This window comes from Sinocyclocheilus anshuiensis, unplaced genomic scaffold (assembly GCF_001515605.1).
Source record: "Sinocyclocheilus anshuiensis isolate Anshui unplaced genomic scaffold, SAMN03320099.WGS_v1.1 scaffold322, whole genome shotgun sequence".
Classification (NCBI taxonomy): Eukaryota; Metazoa; Chordata; class Actinopteri; order Cypriniformes; family Cyprinidae; genus Sinocyclocheilus; species Sinocyclocheilus anshuiensis.
The window spans coordinates 1,712,806-1,729,200 of record NW_015542366.1 but is presented as its reverse complement, the minus strand read 5'-3'; the positions used below and the strand labels follow the sequence as shown (position 1 = coordinate 1,729,200).

The 16,395-nt window shown below is 36.6% G+C and overlaps 1 protein-coding gene across 4 annotated transcripts in view; it reads right to left on the bottom strand.

Annotated features, from left to right (window-relative positions):
* The window catches only part of LOC107692164 (mucin-17-like), a 41,904-nt gene extending 35,899 nt beyond the window's left edge, over window positions 1-6,005 (bottom strand). The window contains exons 1-11 of one of the 4 annotated variants that reach the window (XM_016491113.1): window positions 3,647-6,000; window positions 3,418-3,539; window positions 3,266-3,327; window positions 2,938-3,096; window positions 2,681-2,835; window positions 2,452-2,573; window positions 1,728-1,789; window positions 741-899; window positions 487-641; window positions 257-378; window positions 104-165 (exon numbers count right to left, since the gene is read on the bottom strand). In XM_016491113.1, coding sequence (XP_016346599.1) covers window positions 104-165; window positions 257-378; window positions 487-641; window positions 741-899; window positions 1,728-1,789; window positions 2,452-2,573; window positions 2,681-2,835; window positions 2,938-3,096; window positions 3,266-3,327; window positions 3,418-3,539; window positions 3,647-5,999 — 3,533 coding nt within the window. In that variant the 5' untranslated portion in view covers window position 6,000. Of the gene's footprint in view, window positions 1-103; window positions 166-256; window positions 379-486; window positions 642-740; window positions 900-1,727; window positions 1,790-2,451; window positions 2,574-2,680; window positions 2,836-2,937; window positions 3,097-3,265; window positions 3,328-3,417; window positions 3,540-3,646 lie in introns of all 4 variants that reach the window. The other 3 variants (XM_016491115.1, XM_016491114.1, XM_016491116.1) reach the window with 3 other exon arrangements.
* Between the last annotated feature and the right edge of the window lie 10,390 nt (window positions 6,006-16,395).

Below are 16,395 nucleotides of genomic sequence, written 5' to 3'. Positions count from 1 at the left end.
TGTTTTTTTTTTTTTTTAGGTATTTTGAACTTTACATTCCTTTAATGAGCTAAAATTTGAGGATGCTTAAAATACAAAATTGTAATGTGAGTTTGCATCTTACGTGAAGTTGGAGGTCTTGGGTTGTAAATTTGGACTACCAGGTTCATTCAGAAGAGTGTTCAGCTGCAGGAGAAAAATCAAACTATTCATCAGTTTCTCCTGATGACTGACATTGAACCTAAGCCATATTACACTGTTCATTTCTTAAGTTTACCGCATTATTAATGATATCCTGAACTTGCTGGTTGGTGTTGCCTCTAGACGCAGGGTCCTCTGGCATACTGATGTTAATCACGTTAAATGTAAAGACCACAGCATAGGAGGTTTCTGAGATTTCTGTTTGGAAGAAAACAGTAGTTTTAACATTTTCCAAAAGCCTGTAATACATCACTGTTTACCTAGATCTCATTTCAAAACTTTCCTAGTGAAAATGATGACACTTACTCTTATAGGTGACATTCACCACCTTCACCGATTCATTGAGCTGTGACTCTCTGGAATTACGGAGAGTTTTGATTGCACTGAGGACCAGAGATTCACTGGGGATTGGAGATGAGGAGTTGAACACCAGCTTGCTTGTGACCACTCCTGAACCAGATCTGTAAATATAACCACTTTTGTTTAATGTACATCCAATTTTTGCAATAAAATTCCTTCTCCAATTTTGATTGTTCTCAAAATTGAAATCCAACACTTACTTGAGGATTGAAGGAGTCACAGAGAAACCAAATGTTGTTTCTGGAAAGACTGTTGTAGTGGTTGGTAGACGTAGCTCATTGAGGAAGCTGACTGGTTGTATGACATCTCCGTCCTGGAAGCTGTATTCCATCCTGCCATTAATCTGCTTTGAAGCGCTCCTGCAGAACAAACAAAAGATATTGTTGAAGGGCTTCAGTCCATATTGAAACATAATTCATGAAAAATACACAGCTAATAATAATAATAATAATAATAATATTCTGGAAAGACTGTTGTCGTGGTTGGTAGACGTAGCTCATTGAGGAAGCTGACTGGTTGTATGACATCTCCGTCCTGGAAGCTGTATTCCATCCTGCCATCAATCTGCTTTGAAGTGCTCCTGCAGAACAAACAAAAGATATTTTTAAAGGACTTCAGTCTATATTAAAACATAATTCATGAAAATTACACAGCTAAAAATAATAATAATAATAATAATAAATGTTTTGGATTAATTTGATAAGCTAAAATGTTTGGAGACAGAGTGAAGATTGCAATGTCAATTTGCATCTTACGTGAAGTTGGAGGTTTTGGGTTTTAAAGTTGGACTGCCAGGTTCATTCAGAAGACTGTTCAGCTGCAGGAGAAAAATCAAACTATTGTTTCCAAGTGAAGATGATGACACTTACTCTCATAGGTGACATCCACCAACTTCACCGATTCATTGAACTGTGACTCTCTGGAATTACAGGTTGTATGACATCTCCATCCTGGAAGCTGTATTCCGTCCTGCCATCAATCTGCTTTGAAGCGCTCCTGCAGAACAAACAAAAGATATTGTTAAAGGACTTCAGTACATATTGAAACATAATTCATGAAAATTACACAGCTAATAATAATAATAATAATAATAATAATAATAATAATAAATTATTTGGATTAATTTTATTAGTTAAAATGTTTTTGGGCACACAGTGAAGAATTTGCAATGTCAATTTGCATCTTACGTGAAGTTGGAGGTCTTGGGTTTTAAAGTTGGACTGCCAGGTTCATTCAGAAGAGTGTTCAGCTGCAGGAGGAAAATCAAACCATTCATCAGTTTCTCCTGAAGACTTACATTGAAACTAAGCCTTTTTACTCCTGAACCAGATCTGTAAATATAACCACTTTTGTTTAATGTACATCCAATTTTTGCAATAAAATTCCTTCTCCAATTTTGATTGTTCTCAAAATAGAAATCCAACACTTACATGAGGTTTGAAGGAGTTACAGAGAAACCAAATGTTGTTTCTGGAAACACTGTTGGAGTGGTTGGTAGACGTAGCTCATTGAGGAAGCTGACTGGTTGTATGACATCTCCGTCCTGGAAGCTGTATTCCATCCTGCCATCAATCTGCTTTGAAGGGCTCCTGCAGAACAAACAAAAGATATTTTTAAAGGACTTCAGTCTATAAAACATAATTCATGAAAATTACACAGCTAAAAATAATAATAATAATAACAAATGTTTTGGATAAATTTGATAAGCTAAAATGTTTGGAGACAGAGTGAAGATTGCAATGTCAATTTGCATCTTACGTGAAGTTGGAGCTTTTGGGTTTTAAAGTTGAACTGCCAGGTTCATTCAGAAGACTGTTCAGCTGCAGGAGAAAAATCAAACTATTCGTCAGTTTCTCCTGATGACTGACATTGAACCTAAGCCATATTACACTGTTCATTTCTTAAGTTTACCGCATTATTAATGATATCCTGCACTTGCTGGTTGGTGTTGCCTCTAGACTCAGGGTCCTCTGGCATACTGATGTTTATCACATTAAATGTAAAGACCACAGCATAGGAGGTTTCTGAGAGTTCTGTTTGGATGGAAATGGTAATTGAAAGATTTTTCAAAAGCCTGAAATACATAATGCTTGACTCAATCTTATTTCAAATCTTTCCAAGTGAAAATGATGACACTTACTCTCATAGGTGACATTCACCACCTTCACCGATTCATTGAGCTGTGACTCTCTGGAATTACGGAGAGTTTTGATTGCACTGAGGACCAGAGATTCACTGGGGATTGGAGATGAGGAGTTGAACACCAGCTTGCTTGTGACCACTCCTGAACCAGATCTGTAAATATAACCACTTTTGTTTAATGTACATCCAATTTTTGCAATAAAATCATGATTTCTCCATATTTACTTTTTCTCAAAATAGAAAACCAAAGTTTACATGAGAGTTGGAGCAGTAATAGAGACACTGGTTGTTGTTTCTGGAAAGACTGTTGTAGTGGTTGGTAGACGTAGCTCATTGAGGAAGCTAACTGGTTGTATGACATCTCCATCCTGGAAGCTGTATTCCATCCTGCCATCAATCTGCTTTGAAGTGCTCCTGCAGAACAAACAAAAGATATTGTTAAAGGACTTCAGTCCATATTGAAAAATAAATCATGAAAATTACATAGCTAATAATAATAATAATAATAAATGATTTTGAGTAATTTGATTAGGTCAAATATTTGGACACAAAGTGAAGATTGCAATGTCAATTTGCATCTTACGTGAAGTTGGAGGTCTTGGGTTGTAAAGTTGGACTGCCAGGTTCATTCAGAAGAGTGTTCAGCTGCAGGAGAAAAATCAAACATTCATCAGTTTCTCCTGAAGACTGACATTGAACCTAAGCCTTTTTACACTGTTCATTTTTGTAGTTTACCGCATTATTGATGGTATCTTGCACTTGCTGGTAGGTGTCACCTCTGAGATCAGGGTCCTCTGGCATGCTGATATTAACCAGGTTAAATGTAAAGACCACAACATAGGAGGTTTCCGAGATTCCTGTTTAGAGAGAAATGTTACTTTATAGATTCACCAAAAGCCTGCAATATATCTCTGTTTGAGTCATTCTTATTTAAAAAATGTTTAAGTGAAAATGTAACCCTTACTTTTATAGATTACATTCACCACCTTCACTGATTCATTAATTTGTGACTCTCTGGATTTCAGGAGAGTGTTGATAGCACTGAGGACCAGAGATTCACTGGGGACTGGAGACGATGAGTTGAATAGCAGTTTGCTTGCCACCACTGCTGTTGTTTGAGTTGATGCAATTGTAGCAGCTGAGGTTATAGGCATACTTGTGGTAGCTCCAGACATAGAGAGTGGACTCACACTTGTAGTTGGGGGAGCACCAGCTGCTGACATTGACAATGGCATAGTGGTTTCTTGAGTTACAATTATAATTGTTGGTGCAGTCGTTTCAGTGGTTGCTAAAGACACAGTTTTTGTGCTTTGAGATACAAATGCAGTTGGAGCTGGGTTTTGTGTTTCTGAAAGTCGAGTTGGAGTCACTGCATTTGTAGCTGCATTTAGCAAAGATGTGGTTGTTAAAAATGATTTCGTAAATTCTGAGAACATTGGCATGGTTGTGGGTGTGACAAATGTTGTTGCTGCAGCAGTTCTGGTTGTTGTGAAAAGTGGTATTGTGGTTGGAGATATTGATGTTGTGCTTGGTGATAACAGTGAAGAAGATGAAGATATTGAAGGAAGTGTTGTGGTACGAACAGCATTTTCTGTTGCTGGAGGTGCAATTGTAGGTCCTGAGAAAACACTCAAGGTTGTGGGTGTTACAGCTGTGGTTGTATAACCTTTAGTGATTGAAGTTGGTGTTGGAGCAGAACTTGTTGTTGTTAGAGGTGCACTTGTATTTCCTGAGGAGAAAGGCATTGATGTGGGGTTCACAGCTGTTATTGTAGAAGCGTCAGTTGTTGAAGTTACTGCTATTGTTGGTAATGCAGCATTTGTTGGGGGTTCTGGAAATACAGGCATGGTTGTCGAATTCACAGTTGTGGTTGTAGAAACTTCATTTGTTGAAGACTGTGCTGTTGTTCCTGGAGTAGCATTTTCTGTTGCTGGAGGTGCAGTTGTAGGTGCTGGGAACACAGGCATGGTTGTGGGGTTCACTCTTTTGGTTGTTAAAGTTTCATTTGTTTTTGACAATTGTGTTGTTGGAGCAGCTTTTGCTGTTGTTGTAGTTTCTGATGATATCTGAGTGGTTGTGGGGCTCACAGCTGTGGTTGTATTATCTTCAGTGGTTGAAGATGATGATGGAGCAGCATTTGATGTTGTTGAAGGAGCAGTTGCTGAGGATATAAGAGTGGTTGTGGGGTTCACAGATTGGGTAGTAGAAGCCTCAGTTGTCGAAGATTGTGTTGTTGCAGTTGGAGCAGCATTTGTTGCTGTTGAGAGTGCAGTTGTAGTCAGAGAGGATATAAGAGTGGCTGTGGGGCTCACAGCTGTAGTTGTATAACCTTCAGTGGTTGAAAATGGTGTTGGAGCAGCATTTGTAGTTGTTGTAGGTGCAGTTGCTGAGGATATAAGAGTGGTTGTGGGGTTCACAGCTGTGCTAGTAGAAGCTTCAGTTGTCAAAGACAGTGGAGTTGTTGGAGCAACATTTTCTGTTGCTGGAGGTGCAGAGAATACAGGCATGGTTGTGGGATTCACAGCTGCGGTTGCTGAAGCTTCAGTTGTTGAAGATTGTGCTGTTGCAGTTGGAGCAGCATTTGTTGCTGTAGAAGGTGCAGTTGTAGTTGGTGAGGATATGAGTGTGGTTGTGGAGGTCACAGCTATGGTTGTATAAGTTTCATTTTCTATTGTTGAAGATGGTGTCTCTGTTGGAGCAGCATTTTCTGTTACTGTAGGTACTGAGAATACAGACGTGGTTGTGGGGTTCACTGCTGTGGTGGATAAAGCTTCATTTGTTGTTGACAATGGTGTTGTTGGAGCAGCTTTTGCTGTTGTTGTAGATTCTGAAGATATATGAGTGGTTGTAGAGCTCACAGCTGTTGTTGTATAACCTTCAGTAGTCCAAGATTGTGCTGTTGCAGCATTTATTGTTGTTGTAGGTGCAGTTGCTGAGGATATAAAAGTGGTTTGGGGGTTCACATCTGTGGTAGTAGAAGCTTCAGTTTTCAAAGACAGTGGAGTTGTTGTTGGAGCAACATTTTCTGTTGCTGGAGGTGCAGAGAATACAGGCATGGTTGTGGGGTTCACAGCTGCAGTTGTTGAAGATTGTGCTGTTGCAGTTGGAGCAGCATTTGCTGTTGTTGAAGGTGCAGTTATACTTGGCGAGGATATGAGTGTGGTTGTAGGGGTTTCAGCTGTAGTTGTAGAATATTCATACATTGTTGTTGAAGAGGGTGTTGTTGTTGGTGCAGCAGTATCTGTAGTTGCTGAGAGCACAGGCATGATTTTGGGGGTCACATCTATGGTTGTGGAAGCTTCAGTTTCTGTTGTCATCAAAGATGACACTGCTGTTTGACCTGTAGCTGTTGTTGAAGGTGCATTTTCTGTAGAAGCCTCAGTTGTTCTCGAAGATGCCATTGATGCTGAATCAGTAGTTGTAGGAGATGTAGTTGTGAAAGTCACAGCTGTACATGTATTTTGTTTGGTGGTCATAGATGTGGAAATAGATGCTTTAGTTTTTATTACACAAACTTCATTGGCTGTTGAAACTGGTGTTGTTGGTGAAGTTGTAGTTATGGAGGATGTACCTCCACAAACAATGCACCATACATATACTGTCAAGAAAAAAGAAAGAAACATGTTTCATTATTACCTTTTGACCATTTAAAATTCAGTTTAGACTATTATTAAGTTCCATGAACAATTTTAACAGCTTTTGAATACATCTGTCACATTTTTTTAAACAATTTTTCAGCACATAATATCCAGATTAGGTGTAGAATATACGTACATATGGTGAGGAAAACTGTCCATCTGGCATCATACTTTGAAATGAAACACCACCTAAAATAGAAGATCAATCATTTATATTATGTTTTTAATAAATTACAGAACATTCACGTGTTCATGATACTGAAAGCAACTTCTTAATCATTGTGTTATTATTAAATAAAGACTGTAACTATATTTAAAGAGTATAATTATATGAAGAAGCACTCTTAGTCAAGTTCTCCATCAGCCCAGTTTATATTCAATGTTAGGGACCAGTTGGACTTTGCATTCAAGGTATATACATTTTATCAGTTTTTGCATTACCTGGGAATCAAACTCAAGACCTTGGTGTTGCTAACGCCATGTTCTGTTGTTTGTGCTACAGGAAAGCACGTAGGCCTAGATTTCAAGCAAACACTGAAAACTTTAAAGGAGACCTATTATGCCTCTTTTTTACAATATGTAATATAAGTCTCAAAGGGTCCCCAGAATGAAGTTTCAGCTCAAAATATCCCACAGATTATTTATTATATAATTTTGAAAATGCCTATTTTGAGTGGAAGCAGAAACACGCTGTTTTCGTGCCTGTATCTTTAAATGCAAATGAGCTGCTGTTTCCCGCCCCCTTTTCCAGAATAGGGCTGTGCTATTACAGCTCGTACCCCAGATACTGTGCCAAAAAAAAAATGTTTGGTTTTGATTATCATGTCAATCGAGCTGAAATCATGCGTTTTAAAGCCATATTAGTTTAAACTTTTGATAGTGTTTTCTGAGCACACACATCCGAAGCACGTGCACAGAAAACGGCTGTCACACGGCATGTGAGTACTAAACTAAATTCCCTTTAATGTCTTATTGTGCTTAAACTCTCAAATACACATAAGTTTATGTTAAAACCATATATGAGTTACAAAAACAGTCGGTTATTATGCCTGTGAAGGTAAACAGCTGGGAAAGAAATCACATGTTTATAGATCTGTGTGGCAGCAGTGAAATACAGTAAATAAATAAATCAACCTTCTCTTGTCTCCTCTGAGACTGGGACTCTAAATAGTGTTCTGTGCTCTTCTGTGCAGCCAAAGACAGAACAGTTAGCATGCTTTGGTCGAACTTTCGCCATATGGCTTTCGGGCACACCGTTGTCTCTTGCGAAAACACAATGGCGGCACCATGGGTGGAAACGTGCAGAGGGGCGGTGATATTATAATAAGATACCCTTTCTACGTCACAAGGGGAAGCGAAATCTGAAGCGCTCATTTTTTCACATGCTTACAGAGAAAGGCTTACCAACAAAAATTACTGGGTTGTTCTTTTTCACGTTTTCTGGGTTGGTAAATGCACCGGGTTGGTATAGCACTTAAACACGGAAAAAGTCAGATTTTCATGATATGTCACTTTTAAACAAGTATGGATTACAGACAATAAGAGGCATTGTGGTGCCATCCCAACCCGCATCAAACTGATTCTTGGTGGATATAGTATTTATAGTATAGTATAGTATTATAGATAATGTATTTTGCAGAAGTTCTGTATAATAAAGTAAATATTCATTATTCAGAGGAGCTAACTCTTAATTAATTACACCTCGCTCGCCTTGTATTCTTTAGGGTTAGATGAAAGATGTTCCCGATTAAGTAAAATACTGATCCAGATGATGTTGAATTGTTTCATAACTCTCTTTTGGCATGAATTTGCAATTTTGTCATCTCATGTGTTCTACTCAATGCTCATGAAACTTTTGATGTGTATTCATGGTTTTGCTATGATGACTACCACATGCTAATGCCTGTGAAGTTCACAACACCATAGGGCAGTGGTTCCCAATCCTGGTTCTGGAGAACCCCCAGCACTGCATGTTTTTGACGTCTCTCTTATCTGACGCACACATTTGAGGTCTTGGAGTTTTTACTAATGAGCTCAATCAGGTGTGTTTGATCTGTCTGTCTGTCTGTCTGTCTGTCTATCATTAAAACTTTTAATTTAGTTTAATTCTACTTCCTTACATGGTACCTCAGTTGACATTAAATTCAACTTGAAGAATTGAATTGTAATTTAAAATACATTCCCAATTCAGTTCTTAATAGTGCTTTAATGTAAAGTTGAAAAAAAAACAAAATCTTGAACAAATAAAAAAATCTTGATACAAGTTGACAACAAATCACACAAGCTGACACTCGGGCTATTTTAAACATATAAAATTTTTACATAGTATAAATGTTGTTGTATTGAATATTATATGTATCATACAGTATTAAAAGCTATATGATAATTTAATATGTAATCATTCACCTACCTCCTTCTGCTGTTTAAAGTCATAACCATGTACACCAAATGGTATTGCAATGCTCTGTGTGATTTGTCTTCTTAGTTCAAAAGTGACAGACTGAAAAGAACAATTTTGGGCGATACTATATCAAAGATTTGTTGACGTCTAGGGTGTGGTAAAACGTGTAGTTCAGCAACCGAACCCTGTAGTACGCAGTACCCTCCACAATGAAGAGTACAAATACAGTGCTGATTACTGCTTACATGAATGTCAAGAATTCATTTTTGTCAGGATGATAAAAGGTGTTTTGGGGATAAAAAATTTGCCTATTTTGATGTAAAATAAAATAAAAAGAAGAAATAAAAGGTAAACTAAAATTAGCCTTATAAAAGGCTTTATGAAATAGATAGAATAAATCTGATTTTATTTACTACATACATTACATAATCAAATGTCCTATCTAATTTTTTTTGTAGAAATTAGCCAATAAACATTGAATAAAAAAAAAGTTTGTTTTTAAAAGTTAATAAATTATTTTTAACGACTCTACATTGTCAGTAACAGTGTACAATGTACAGCTAAAATGATTTAATTAAAATATATGTATTAATAATATTTTTATTTGATTAGTATATTCATGGCAATACTAAAACAATGTGGTTTTTGGCTCTTAAGTTTGGCTCTAAGCTGTAAATGAAACAAAGATTATTAGAATATGTTTAACAAGAAAATACAATTTCAGTTTCTCAAATTTCATTCAAATTTCAAGTTTAATTCAATGTGTTACTTGCCAATTCTTTGTAACTGCTTGTGAAGTTTACTAGCAATTGCTGAGTGAAAATTGTTTCTACAGGAAATATTTTGTCACTGTAGGCTATCATAGGACCTGGGACCCCATCCCACCTCTCTGGCAACTGACAACCTTCTCTTCCCAAACTTATCATCTTTTGAGGATTTGATAGTAGAGAGGAAGTGAAATTTGGTGACATGAAAATCATCAAATGTGCAATGAAATCATTATTTTGAATATGATAATATGCTTTCCAGTCAAATTATTTTTAGGCTAAGGAGTAATATCAAATAAAATTAGTATTTAATAATTATGTGCACGTATGCTATATGATGATACTGAAACAACTGCACAGCAAAATACTTAGCCACAAACTAATCTCAGTAGTCTTTCTTATAATAATAGATTTAGGGTGTAAGACTTGATGTTTCGAAATTTCTTTGATGCATGTGCAAGTACGTCTATCACATAAAAAATGTGATTGCTCTCATGTTTTATTGTTATACTGGTATGGGGTGTGTCTTGGAGTGTTCTAACAACTAACAACAGTACACAGTAACTTACGTAGAGAAAACTTTTGAGGTTATTCAAAATGAACAATCACTACAATCTTAATTTAGCCTATGCAGCTTATCCAACAAGACAACAGCGTATATCTCAACTGGCTTGTAACGCAAAGCCCTATTCAAGCTTAGTTGTTTAAAGTCAGATAATAATTGCCAGTTGAATTACTAATAATTACTAATCTGTAATTTTAATCACGTCCGAATCGACCATCTCGGTAGGCTAACTGTTTGTACAGCGTCTTGTGGCAACTTCTACTGTTTAAAATGGCTTGTAAAATAAACCCAGTAGTGCAAATTGATATGTCAGTAAACGCTAGGGAACCTGCTGGATTTTTTTCATATTGTCAAATATAGAATTACAGATTCGCTGTTGTATTTTGATATATGCTCATGTTCAGTGTTGGGGATAACGCATTACAAGTAACGTGAGTTACATAATCAGATTACTTTTTTCAAGTAACTAGTAAAGTAATGCATTACTTTTTAATTTACAAGAGAATATCTGAGTTACTTTTTCAAATAAGTAACGCAAGTTACTTTTTTTTCTAATTTATTGATTGACAGCTCTCCTGTCCTCATGTTGAGAGAAATCAGAAGATGCTACTGTAGTTCTAAAATAAATATGAATATGCATTAATTCATCTCACTCACACAAAAAAAAGTATTCCTCAAAATGAATTTTATTGAGTAACGCAATATTGTAATGCATTACTTTTAAAAGTAACTTTCCCCAACACTGCTCATGTTTAATACATCTTTAATACATCATAACTAATTATTACACAAATGCATTTTTGATTGGTAGGCTGTTCAGCGTGAAGGCGATGGCTAAAGGCAGACACACCCATCCCTGTAATGCCTTATCTTGTGCGAATTTTGAATTGTGTTCAAATTGACATTATATTACTGATGACCACAGTTACTTTGTTACAGAACATATGTTTTGAAAATTAATTGCTTCTGAATAGGAAAGGTTTTTATATAGGCTTGATGTGCTGTATCTTTCAGATTTTCAAAGTGGCTCAGACATATAGGCTATAATATGAAAAGACAAACAACTATATACAGTATTACTTAATTATGAACTAATACCTGTATACCTGTAGCCTGAACTTTATTTGTGAACTATAGGCTACTAGATAGAATGCAGCAGCAAAATGAACAGTAATTATTGTGAAACATTTCAATCCAACAATAATTTTTGTACAATCAAAGTGTAAACCATTTAGTTTCAAATTGAATAACTTTTACTGCTATATAAGGTGTTCATTCACTGTTTGTGCAAATGCAGACTAATTATTCAGTGCACATGTTTTACTATTTAATATTCACACTATTCCATTGAACTATTATGGTCTAATAACTACTGAAAAAATAATACTGAAGACTCCAGTCTTCATTAACTGTTTATTAATGAATAGTATACTGTAAGTAATGTCATATTATTTACTGTATTATTTACATAATAAATTATAATAAACTGATTGGTGTCACACCCCTGTGGACTGTTGATTGTAGTTTCTCCCTCTGTGTCCTTATTTGGTTGTTCCTGTTCTCATTATTATTTAATCACCTCATTGTGCTCACCTGTCTGCCCCTCGTTATCTGCCCTATATCAGTTCCTGTCTCTTGTATTCTAGTTTGTCTGTTATTGTTGATGTTTATGTCTACTCTTTGTGCTACGTGTGATTACCCTGTCTGGATTGCCTGTTGTGAATTTATTAAATGTTATTGTATTCGTCATCTTCGTCGTCCTGCCTGATCTCTAACACACACGTGACAATTGGCTCAGAAATTAAGTGACGGTGGAGTGAAGATATGTTATTTTTCTTCTCTTTTTTTTTTTTTTTAAACCAGTCTGACCAGCTTTCATGGTTTTGGCATTGACTGCTATGAATGCTGATGAGCAGGTGAAGAATAGGCTATGAATCAACAGTGAATCGCCTTAGATCTTGATTATTACGAGCTGACAATGAGACTCACTAAACAAAAACGGAGTAAACCGTGTCCACTCTTTATTTATTTTTTTTAAATGGCTTGTTGCTGAAAAGGGGGATGATTTAATTTGAAGGTATTATATAAAAAATTGATGGCAATACAGAGCGACGTACCGTATAGGCCCTAGAGTGCTTCGGTCGACGTGAGTTCAAGTCCCGGCTTCCCTTCTCTCCCATCCTGTCACTTCCTCTGCTTGCTTCTACTGTCCTAGCATAATAAGTAAACATATTTTAAAACTTTCTTGAAGCCTAATAAGAATTCTCAGGAGGCTCCACTGTTTTACCTTAATTTTAATCATCACAGAGTGTATGTCTGGTAAATTAATAGACCCATTAATCTATCAATAATGGATTATAAGTTAACAAAATACAAATAGCAGAAAAAAAACACTCTAGAGTTTGAACTTCTCCCTCTCTTATTGACTGGAAGTTAGTTAAACCACCACGAGTCGCCACTCAGCCTTGGCAATACCAAATAGGCCTAATCGCAACTACTTTTGTGATAAACCTGTTTCAAAACGTATTTGTGCACTGAACTTTTTATTGGATAGTACATTTACAGATATTTCAGAATAAAGATATTATATAGCTACAGTATATAAACAACATTATAACAGAAACAAATGTTTACTTTTAGCAGAAACTTCCATAGAAAACGACTTTCAAATAGCAAAGAATTTCTTAGAAACAACAAAAACAGAAACGTTTCAACTTTACTTTGATGAGCAGGTGATAATGTTCTTGGACTGTTTCACAATTCCAAGAATTCAAAGAATGGACTTCTCGTGTAGAACAGTGTTGTGTAATAGTCAGTTCCTGTTAAAAAACTGTTCCAGTGAGACAAACAAATGGAACTGAAAATATAAGTGCACGCTCCTCAAATCGCAACTTGTTTAATGGATTATTTTGAAAAATTACTGAGGGTATAGTGTTAAGCAATAACAGTTTCAAAGCAATGCATAGTTTTAAGTAATATGATAAATCATCTGAGCTGTTTTGACTGATTGATTACAGGCATTGATTACATTGATTACAACATTGCAATGAGTGAATAACCTATGCTAGCCTAGGCTAATACAGATTGATTTTACTAATTTTTTAGCATTTTTATTTCATTTGTGAGGCTTTAAATTATTTAATTAATTATTGTTTTTTAAGTGTTTACAGTTTAGCAGCTAAACTTTAGCTGTGGGCACGATTCGCTTATGTCACTATTTTAAGAATGGATTGGAGCGCTATATTATTGCTATTATATAAAGATGCATGCTAGAGTTGCCAGGTTGTCACAACAAAACCTGCCCAATTGCTACTCAAAAACTATCCCTATCGCGTTTCGAGGGGGTCCCCCATTAAAAAACACGTTCCGGGGTATAAATGACACGTTTTTTTGTCAGGGTTCCCCTACTAAATTCGCATTCCAGAGGCTAAATATGACGTTATTGGGGTCGCTTCAACCCACGTACATCAAAACAACCACGGACTTGGCAACACAGATGGTAGCGCTCGCTAACTTGCTCAAGCACTCCTCTTTGTGCCAATCACCAGTGGCGGCTCTTCGGGGGAGGCAGGGGAGATCGCAGAGGAGGCTAGCCTCCCTTCTGGAATATCAACCAATCATCATAGAGATGTAACTTACTTGATATTAGTTTGAAAGTCTCCCGCTGTGCTGATAATGTACCAAGTACTTATGATGGGTAGCGATATTGAATATTTGATCACCAACAGATTTACCAAACTGTCATTCAAACAGTATATATACAAATTTCTGACTAAAAGCAGCCAAAAAGTCATTTTAAAGTGGTTAAGCAAATAATAATAATAATAATAATCGTCAGGGATCCCCAGACCAATACAATTAGTGTGCCTCCTCTATTTTAAAACCCACGAGCCGTCACTGCCAATCACAACAGGCTTGGCCAGCTGACCAATCAGAGCAGAGTAGGCTTATGGAAGGGAGGGGTTTACAGACATTTTGCTCAGAACTGAATTGAACGAACCATTTCGAAATTATGGACAAATGACTCTGTCTAAATGTATATTCTGGGAAAATTACAATGTTTTCTGACCTTAGATGCATTTAAACCTGTTGTAGGGGACTCCAACACAATATTAGGACACTTTAAAAAAAAACATATGACCTGCTCGTTAAGAGCTGCCTCTGCTGAATGTGACACGGATCTGACACGCATCATATTTTCTCTTTTTACCTTTTCTGACCCACTTCAGGACTTAAAGGCTCTATTAATGAACTGACGAGTTAAATCCGGTGTATTAGATGAGTGAGACAGTGCTGGGCTGCTCCAGGACAGTTTTGAAATCCATTTCAGAGACATGTTCTTAAATGTGACTCATATAAAATATATTACATGCATGCACAGTTTTAAGGCAGCTTTAATCGCCTTTTTGGTAACTTCATGACTTAACTGACCACGATATTGCATGCACATAGTTTGTTTCGCGCTTTGATATGAAAGGATACAGGCTACAGCGTGCGCCGGGAGATTGAGGTCTCTCCAGAGCAAAAGTGGGCGTTTCAGATCTACAAGTGCTCTGGAGTAATCTTAAAGCCCTAAGTGCATCGTAAGAAGACAGATTTATGAGGTCACCTGCAGGATAACCAGCAGATTGCACCTTTAACTTTATTCAAGTGCATGTAAGGTTTTGATTGTACTTCTCTTTATTACTCTTTTATTGTTTAAATTAATTTAAAAATGAAATAATTAAAAAGAAAAGGAAAGAAAAGAAAATTAAATTAAATTAAATGAAAAAATAAAATTATACATAAATATGTATATATAGAACAGTGCGGATAAAACATGTCTGCAATAAACTTTCTTTGTCTGTAACTGTAGAAATGTATTGGCTAGATGAAGCACAAATATTTTTTACCATCAACCTTAATATATACACTTTAAACATTAATAATATCTAAACGTACATGTTTATGTTTGGAAAATAACCATCAACCATTAGTCATTCACTTCAGAAACACTTGGAAGAACTCATAAGAATTCTTATAGTATTTCACAGGGCCTTAGGCCTTGGGTGGTTCAACAAACACATGGACATCAAAAACTTTGAATCAACATGGTTTTATTGATTTGAGTGAATGAGCTGCTGTTGACAATGGTTGTTCCTCTTTTTGGCCTCTTTAAGACATAGTCTAATGTCTTTCAAGACATATCTCCAGCTGCACTGACTACAACCACAGACATTCTCAAACGGCAGAGGTGTTGTGGCTGCGGTCTGGACAACTGAAGATGGTGGCTGAGGCCTGAGAGGGTTGTTTGGATGACTAGGAGATGGCTGGTGCTGGGAGATGACAGGTGAAACTGATAGTTCCTCTGAGCATGTAGGACCTGACTCAGGCTCAGGTTGAGGCATCCCTACTCCTCCATGGAGGTCAATACCCCCAACCTTCGCGATGGCGCCGACGCTGATGGCTGCCTCCGTGGCGCACACTATTTATTCACTCATACACTTATTTATCTAACACACATATTCAGTCTACATTTCAATTTGCACATAATATACCTGTACATACAACTGTCTATTGTTATATACCTGTACATACAATTGTCGATTTGTATATTTTTTATTCCTTATTTTACTTGTTCTATTTTTTATTTATTTTTATTTTTTATTATCTGTTTTTTTGTTCTGTCACTGTCATTCTGTTACACTGTGGCAGCTTCTGTCACGAAAACAAATTCCTTGTATGTGTAAACATACCTGGCAATAAAGCTCATTCTGATTCTGATTCAAATGCCACCTGAAGTATTGACAAGGCCTTTTCTTCATCTGCTGTGAGAAGGGGAGAGTCATTGGTCTAACCACCTGTTTTTTTATATTGCCATCCGCTGCAGTGCCCTCTTCCTTTTTGCCAGGCTTGCAAAGTCCTGCCACTTCTTGCAGACCTCCTTCCCTGATCTCTTAACACCCCTGGTTGCAGTTAATTTTGTAGCAAAGTCCTCCCGTATGTTTTGTTTTTCCTTATTTGTATGGTTTCCTTTAAATCTGCTGAAAATTACATATTTGTTTTGCTCTACTTTTGCTTCTCCATAAGAAAATTAATTTAATCTTTTTGAAAGGTATTTTATTTCTAATCCACATCAGGTGACGACTATTCGGTTCAAGTATGCGATTCTTCTATAGACCAATTTGGAGTAGACGTCACAGTTACGTCACTTGCAGCTGCGCGCGCATAGTGGTTGCAGAAAAACACTGGGAACAATTGGAGGTAAATGGGTCAAATCCATGGAATAAAAGAAACAAATATTTTTGTGCCTTTTGATGTCAAGATCGGAATGCAAATAATTTTTATAGAATACTGTCATCA